The sequence below is a fragment of the Microtus ochrogaster genome, chromosome 8 (genome assembly GCF_000317375.1).
Source record: "Microtus ochrogaster isolate Prairie Vole_2 chromosome 8, MicOch1.0, whole genome shotgun sequence".
In the NCBI taxonomy this organism is placed as follows: domain Eukaryota; kingdom Metazoa; phylum Chordata; class Mammalia; order Rodentia; family Cricetidae; genus Microtus; species Microtus ochrogaster.
In genome coordinates, this window is record NC_022015.1 from 11,896,593 (window position 1) to 11,906,036 (window position 9,444).

The 9,444-nt window shown below is 35.0% G+C and overlaps 1 protein-coding gene across 1 annotated transcript; it reads left to right on the plus strand.

Annotated features, from left to right (window-relative positions):
- Positions 1-2,137: 2,137 nt before the first annotated feature.
- On the plus strand, positions 2,138-3,070 carry LOC102001269 (olfactory receptor 491). The gene has a single exon (XM_005351089.1). The coding sequence runs from the start codon at positions 2,138-2,140 to the stop codon at positions 3,068-3,070; it is 933 nt and encodes a 310-aa protein (XP_005351146.1).
- Positions 3,071-9,444: the final 6,374 nt, after the last annotated feature.

Sequence of the window (9,444 nt, forward strand, 5' to 3'; positions counted from 1 at the left end):
CTGCAACAATTCTGTTAGAATGAATTCATATCTTTATTACTGCTGTAATTAAGAGACTTGGGTAGAAATTGGGCATCATAGTAACACAATTCTGTTGGGTTTTTTAATTCTTCTCTCATACATTACATCCCCAACAGTTTATTCTCCTGCCACTCCTCACTGCCTCCCCCACTTCCCTAAAATCCACTCCTTTTCCATTTCCCTTTAAAAATAACAGGTCTCTCTCACACACAATTTTTGAAGGAAATAGAACTGTGAGAAAGCATATATAGCAACGTAGCAGTGAGATGCATTTCAAGATGTAACTGAGGAAGGATTATGGCATTCTCAGTTTGATGTGTTTGGTGCAGTATTTCTGCTGTGAAGCTGATTCAGAAGATGGGAAGCATTTTATTAGTAATATTAACTTGAGTGTAATATTCTAAATGAAGACACTATAATATATGACCCCAAATTAAAATAACGCAATGAATTGTGATTTGTTTTGAAAATTAAAGATTCAATACTGCATCCACCCTCCCTACCTGACCAAATCCTGCACATCAATATCTAAGATTAATTGTGGTGATTCTTCCTGACCTTCTCCATAGAATAAACTTTTCATTAGCTGAAAGAAAACACAAGCTGATAGAATTTGTAGTCAATAGATTTTACTGAAATGTATAATTATGTAGTTGAACTAACTACCATGAGGTGTGAATAAATTAAGATTCTTGCACTGAAAACTTTCTAATTAAAATACTTTTATTAAAAGTTTAAAGATTTGTATTTTATGTGCAAGAGTATTTTTTCTGCACATGTGTATGTGCATCACATGAGGTCAGAAGAAGACCTTGGAACCCCTGGAAGAGGAGTTACAGATGTGGTTTCTGGGAATGGAACCCAAGTCTTCTGAAGCAGCAGTAAAGTACTTTTAACCCGTAAGCCACATATTTGACTGAAATGGTTTAGAATTATTTTTTATTCTGTGACTTTCACATTAATATTATAACATTTTAATTTTCATTGAGGTTTTAGTATAGCTGTTTTAGCATTTTTTTCTGAATAAATTTATTTATTGTTGTTTATGCTGTCTTAGGACTGCTCTAAAACACTAGAATCTTGTGCTTGTCACAATGAAGTGACTAAACAGAGAAGGCATGGAACTCTAATGAAAATGTGTCAAAGTACACACACAAAACAATTAATGAGTGATACTTAGCAAATCGGTTTAACATTTTCATTACTTCATGTCAGAAAAATAAACTTAACTTTGAACACATATACTTCTTTTGAATTACTACCTTAAGAAGTATATGAAAGTATAAGTAAGAGAAAATAATATTAATATTTAAACTGGGGCTTCTTTTATATAATAGTGTTCCTAGTTCTGAGAGAAAGGGCTGAGAGCAAGTGAAGATACAAAATAAATAGATAACCTTTCATCAAATTGTCACTGTTAAATTGAATTGAATAATGATCACAAAATTAATATCTATGTAGTGTATTATTTCATCAGATAATTCTCAAAACTTGTTCACAATTATTTATGAGGTCACAGAATTTTTATATGAAAATGTACAGTTAAAATACTACTATCAAATTGTTTACTCATAATGTGTTAATGCCATTTTAATTTACATCTGGAAGGAACAGACCTTGGAGAGAAATGTGGCCAATACCTAATTTTTGATACAGGCCAGAATGTCTACCAAATTTCAGATACAACTGACTGGCTAGATGCAGTATCATTCCCTAAATACATATTACAGGAGGAGTGATTGTAAAATAGGATGGAAGAGAAGAAAGTTAGTGAGGTGTGTCTAGGATTTCAATGTGTCATGGAGCATGATGAGAATTCCAGTATGCCATGGGAAATGGATTTGGAGCATGGCAAACAGTTCTGCCTATTAATAGAAGGCTGGCAAAGCACTTTTAAGAGATATCATATGATATATCAGAGAGTGAAGTACAATCTTCTTCATTTATGCAAAGAAATAAAACCCTCAATTATGAAAAAAACCCTTAGTAAGTGAATGTTGGGATAAAGAAGACCTGGTTGAGTCTAGGGAATAGTCATATGCAACCTGGACTGTACAGAATGAGCATATTAAACAAATGAACATTTTATTTTCCTCAGGGACAATTCACAAAGAAAATGAAGCCTGGAAACTACACAAAAGTGACAGAATTCATCCTTTTGGGGTTAACAGATGATCCTATACTTTGTGTCATCTTCTTTGTGCTTTTTCTTGTAATATACATTGTTACTTTAGTAGGAAATATCAGCATAATTAATTTAGTAAGAAATTGTCCTCAACTCCATACCCCCATGTACCTGTTCCTTAGCCATCTGGCTTTTGTTGACATTGGCTACTCTACATCAGTTACACCTATAATGCTCATAGGATTTATTGTGCATGGAACAGCCCTTCCTGTACATGGCTGTGAAGCCCAACTCTGTTCTGTTGTGACTTTTGGGACAGCTGAGTGTTTCCTGCTGGCTGCCATGGCCTATGATCGATATGTAGCTATCTGCTCACCCCTACTCTACCCTACACATATGTCTCCCCAGATCTGCTTTCTCTTAGTTGGGGCTTCCTATGTGGGTGGCTGTGTGAATGCTTGGACATTTACAGGTTGCTTGCTAAGTATATCTTTCTGTGGAGCAAATCAGATAGATCACTTCTTCTGTGACTTCTCCCCTTTGTTGAAACTGTCCTGTTCAGATGTCTCCATTATTGGAATAATTCCCTCCATCTCTGCTGGCTCCATCATTGTAGTGACAGTGTTTGTCATAGCCGTCTCCTACATCTACATCCTCATCACCATCCTGAAGATGCACTCCTCTGAGGGCCGCCACAAGGCCTTCTCCACCTGCACCTCCCACCTCACTGCAGTCACTCTCTACTATGGGACCATCACCTTCATTTATGTAATGCCTAAGTCTAGTTACTCAACTAAGCAAAACAGGGTGGTATCTCTGTTCTACACAGTGGTGATCCCCATGTTGAATCCCCTCATCTACAGTTTAAGGAACAGAGATGTAAAGGAGGCCCTGAGGAAGGCAACTGTAAGAATATATTCATAGAATCTGTTCATTGAAGAGACATAAATATTTCATTTATACATGTCACTCTCAGCATCCATCACAGGGTATTTAAATTAACATCTTGTTTTTTTCTAAATCTCACTTTTAATCTTTGTTCGTTTAGAGGCTATATGAAAGTCTTTAATTTTTTTGTATTAAGTATGGATTTCCTACAGATGTCAATAAATTTTCCTTTTCAAAATTCATGTACCAAACAACAGTTTGCCTTTGTTGTGTGCCATATTGCTCTAAATTTATTCTACATACAAAAACAATTACCTAGTGAAATGACATCATTAGTTTTATTTTGCAAATAACTTTTCTAAGGAGGTAGTTAGATTATCACACTTATGTATATAAGTAGTTACTAGATTAACATTGAGAACCTGCCTCTAAAATCTCTACTTCTACAATTAATTTTTACAATAAGTCTGCTGACCTGGCATTAAAATCTTCCCCTAATTCACAGATGAGAAATATCAGTGAGAAACTGGTGTGCAAGAGATCAAATAGTTTATCCAATCAGTGTATATTAAAGGCTGTTAATTCTATCTTTCATCAACTGTATCTATACTCTCTCTCCACATGCAGTACAGTGACCTGGACACTGAAAATGATGTGAGGGACTGGATCAAAGATACACTGCATCAGTCTTTTAGAGAAACCATGTACAGAGATATTCTATGTTATACCAACACTGGGGGAAGTGTAAATCTTGGAAAACTCAACTTATCCCATTATAAATTCATTTTTATGTTTAGATAATTGGATCTTGAAGTCAAATGTCTTTCCACAGTCATATTTTCTTGGGCCTAGAACTGTAAAGTAGAACTTGTGGGCAAAAGAAGGACATTTGTCACAGACAATACTGCATACTTTTTGCTTGTGAAAAGGACTATATTTTGTAGATGTATGATTTTTATTAGGAAAAAGTGGGACAAATTTAATATAATATGGTACTTCAAATTAAATGCTGTAACAACTGATTATGGCACTGGAAAGGCTGATTCAGACTCCAACGATTGTTCTTCAGTGTGATAAGGCAAAAGATGTTAGGGCTTGGAGATACTTTGAAGTATCCAGTCAAATGGAAATTATTCATACTTTATTACTGAGTGAAACCCTACAGTGCATTTCAATGAAAGATTCTAAGCAAGACTGAAAGGAAACAAGGTAAATTAAATGCAGAAAAATATGAGGTACTGCATAGGAATTTCATGTTTTCATTTTTCATAGTTGAATACCTTATTTAAAATTCAGAAACACTGAAAATAAAATTAGGCCATGAAAATGGATCACTGAGCAGAAGTGCTTACCACCACATTTGATGAGCTGAATTCATACACATAGATAAACACAAATAAAGTGAAAAAAAATAAACAAACATAAAGAAAATAGAAAATATAGGGAAAGAATTGACACACATTGATGCTCAAATATCACATTTGACCCATCAGGCAATGTACAAAAGTTTGTATTTCCCTTTTGGGTAGTTGGCCTGAAATTCCACTTCTTAGCTACAGAGGAGCTAAATAGAGGTATGTGGCCAATAGAGAATGATAGGCTTTCTCTCTTCAGACAAGCATCTTTCATTTCACTGAGGTACATATTTTACTAGTGTTGTTTGAGATAATTCAATTCAGTTTGACTGTTTACTGAGCATTTATTAAGCAACAGGTATTGTGCAGATACCAAAATGCTCAAATCCTCATATGACTCCAAGTTATTACAAAATCATATAAACCCATGAGTTTCCTTTTCTAGAGGAATTTTGATGCTTAAGTTTAAATGTAGAAGGTACAAAAAAAGCACTATGTGCAAGGGAGCTGTATTTTCTCAAGCAGTATTTTAGAATAGCACTTTTCAAAAGAAATAGAGTATACAAAAAAAAGTTATAATATGACTAGATAAAAAGCAAGCTTAGGGCAGTGGAGGTGTAAGAAACCACATTAGAAATAGTAGATTGGCCAGAAGTCATGGGAATGGTCAACCAATGACTGATCCAGTTTGAGACACATACCATGAGATGCAGTCCACCCCTGACACTGCCTAAAAGGCTACAACCTAGAGGCTGGACAGCCCAGAGAACTAGGATAGAACTAAACAAGACTGATAAAAAAGTCAATGACCTTAGAATTCAGACCTTAGAACTTTAGCTATATAAATCCAAAATTCCTGAACATAAAGATTAACCTCCTCATAAGCACTGAATTATTTATCTCTGAGGTCAAGTTGTTCAGCTAATTTTTACATTCAGTTTTCTGAATTTTACATTAGTATTAGCTGCATTTGGATAATTGAGAAATTATGTTAATTACCAAAAAGAATAATTAATTTATATATCTGTGAAGTTTTCTTGCTCTCTCTCAACATGATTGAGGCTAGGTTACAAAGAAGTCAGGAAAAGGACTCCAAAAATCTGTGGTGTTTACCTTCATGACCCCAAATTCTTTCTGGCATGTTGTGTCAGAGATTGGAATTGCTTTACTGGTAGACACAAGATAGTCATTGAAGCATCTATTCTATCTAGATGTTGAAAGTTTATTATATTATATAAGCAAATATACACTAAAAACATGCTACTAAATAAAATAATTGTGATGAAGTTGGTATTTTAGTAGATAGTAAAGTAGAAAAAGCATCAACATTTTAAAATTTAGAATGTGGTAAGAGAAGCATAAATAGAATTGTTATCAGTGGCAAAGTTAGGTGTGGTGGGATGGGTGGCATTAGCCTGCATTAACTAGCAATGAAATTCTCATTGGGCAAGTGTTATTTGAGCAAGAAATAGAGAATGTTTTGTAGGTATGAAAAATAGAGAAAAAAGATTCCAGATGGAAAATAACAAGTTCACAGGTCCTGATAATCTAAAGAAATAAAAAGCATGACAGGGTAATCCAAGAAGAGACTCATGGAAGATAGAAGAGATTCTGGATTCTATTCTAAAGTGTATGGAACAAATTAAAATTTGAAAATAGGTGTAACATAATATAACCATAATTTTAAATATCATATGTATAGTATAGGAAATTTGTCTTGTGAACCCTACAAGCTAACCAAAGTGGCAGACATGCCAACTGGTACTATAGAGGCACAGATGCCATGAGAGTAACCAACTACTTACTGAGTGTAACTAAGACTAGCTCCATGAGATGAAACCCATACTTATCACTACTATTAGAGACAAATACTGTTGAGGACAGGTAATGGGCCATATGGAAGAGCCTACCACTATTATCCTGCTGACTTCAAATAATATTAAACTCCATTGGAATGATTTAACATTATACATTAGTACATTATACATTAGTACATCTCCCAATCCTTATCAGTATAGGTTCTTTTTGCAGAAGATGGTGATTAACACACAACTTGTCAATGTGTAGATAATGGGAGACTGAAATTCTCAGCTCTAAATGGAACAACTAATTCATACCTCCATCTTTCCAATCATTGAGAGAGAGAGGGTAAAAGACAGCAATGGCCAGAGTTGGTAGATGCCTACAAACAAAGCATAGTTTTGAGGACACAAGCAGAATGGTTATAGATGTAAACTCACAGTAGCTGTGTCAGTATGTACAAGCTCAAAAGAGACAAAATATCAGCATGGGGAATAGATGTGTCTATAAAGTCCATTCATAATTGAGGAGTTATTATGAACTAATATCTGCCAGATGATGAATAGTCAGTGGCCCATGCTAGGCCAGCCATGGTTCAGTAGATTCCAATACAACTAAGTGTATACAGGCAGCACAAGTATTGATTGACAAAAAATATATGGGGTTGGATGTGTAAGAGAGGGAAATATAGGATTGAGAGTAGTTGGGGAGAGGGAAAAACAGTATCAAAATATATTGTATAAGATTTTCAAAGATACGTTTAAAAATACAAATAAAATAAAATAAAAGTTTTTTAATTAGGGGAAAGAGAAGGTGGGGGAGAAAGGAGTAACAAGAAGGTTAACAACCACAACTGAGATAACTGTGACAGCCACTATTACATAGTTTTACAACTACTGTTAAGAAAATCTTTTTCAAGCTGTGTCTTCAGAGCACCCTTAATCTCAGTATTCCTGAGTCTGTAAATTAGGGGTTTTGACATGAGGATCCCCACCATGCAGAACAAGACATCACCACTTTCGTCAGTGGAATAGCTGAACTTGGGCATCATATAAATGAATGTGGTGGTCCCATAGAAGAGAGTGACTGAAGTGAGGTGGGAGGTGCAGGTGGAGAAGGCCTTGTGGTAACCCTTAGTGGAGTGCATCTTGAGGATGGTAATGAATATATAGGAACAGGAGACAGCACTGACAAATACTGTGATCACAGTAACTGAGTCAGAGCAAATGAGGTACAGCTTCAGGGACACTGGCATCAGAACAGGAGAGTTCCCCCAAAGAAGCAAAATCACAGAAAAAAAAAGATTGATTCTGTTTGGTTCAAAAGAAAAGAAAAAAAAAGAAAAGACAAAGGAAACAGTGGCACAGTAAGCATCAAGTAAAGCCCCTATATAAGATCCTACAACCAACTGGTTATAAATTTGTGTGGATATTTTGGAGAATAAAGCAGTGAGTTGCAGATTGCCATAAAATGATCATAAGTCATGGCAGCCACATAAAGAATTCAACTGACCCAAAGAAATCAAATATGCCAAGCTGTATGCCACATGCAAGATAGGATATTGTACTTCTCTCTACCAGGAAGCTGACAAGCATATTCTATGTGAGAGATAAGACACCCATGTCAATAGAAAGTAAGTGACTGATAAAAAGAAGTACATGGGATGATGGAGCTGGGAAGAGACTCTGATGAGAAGGGTGGTGCTGACGTTTCCAGACACGGTCACCAGGTAGATGCACAGGATGATGGTGAAGAGGATGGGTCATCTGTTAAGCCTGATAAAATACACTCTGTCACTACAGTGTGGTTCTCATTGTTGAAGAAACTATGGGACATTGTGACTGCTTGAAAAACACAGCTGTGATGGACACATTACAGGAAAGAATTTATAAATTCAATTTATTTAATAAATACATGGAGAGCATTAAAATCTAATATATTATTCAAAAATTGTTTCAATAACAGATGTTTATTCACAGTTTTCACTGTTTTTACAATTGTGTGAATTTAGGCCTTCAAAATTATTTAATGAGAAATGCTAGAAATATGTTATAAATAATAAGTAATTATCACATTTATTTATAATAAAACATAATCATCATTAAAGTTAATATGTAAAATATGAGAATTTACCTGGGAAAATGACTTTTAAGGTAGAGGTTCTCACTACCATTCCTAGATGTGACAGCAAGATTGTGATTTCTGGAGCTCACATGGTGGGAGAAGATATCCAACTATTGAATGTTATCCTTTGGCATACATATACATATGCCAAAGACATATATGGTATGTCTTCTGCACAATTCTCTTCAAACAAATAAACAAATAAATATTGCCTGGAGAGATGGCTCAGGGGTTAAGAGCACTGACTCCTCTTCCAGAGGACCTGGGTTCCATTCCCAGCACTCACATGGTGGCTCACAGCTCTCTGTAACTCCAGTTCCAGAGGATCCAATGCCCTCATCTAGACACACATTAAGGTAAAGATAGTTATAGACTAAAAAAAAATAAAAATAAAAAATTCACTAGGGTCTGAATTATGTATTTTATTGTGTTTTCTTTAAATTTTTTGACTGTGAAGGAGCTAAGTACAGAGAGATATTTCATTACATGGGCTTCCAAGCTAAACCAGAATGGATATCATAAGGGTATTATGATTTCAGAATTTGGGTCTAAGGATATGATGCTTTGGAGAGAGGGTCTTCTTTTGTTTTCACAGAGGATGAAAACCTGTGGATTGCTTCTATCCCAATATGGTATGATAGACCACGTCCTCCTCCTGAAAGATTGCTGTGAACACCCTCACAAAATTACTTCGCTGAACTGCCAACTGAGATGACCCTGGCACACAGGTTACACCATAAAATATCTGATTAACAGTGCCCCCTGTACAGCAGAAAGAAGTTTGGGGAGGAATAACTATGCCCATATTCCCAAATATTGTTTACAATTTTTTTTACATTTAAAGGAAGATATGCTATAGATATGAATAATTTGCATTGGTATGGATTTTAAGGTCAATTTTGTTATATGTATATATATATATATGTATTTCTGATCTTGGCTAAGGTATTGTGATTGTGTAGTTCATTTAAAAATGTAATGTGTAATTAGGGAATATAGGTTGCTAATGGATAATCATCAATAATAGTAAAGCTTGTAGTCATGTTAGATTTTCTAGATATATATAGAGACATTTCAGTTAGATAGGTATTGTTCATATCTTTCAAAGACTGCAGAATATGGCATTTAAAA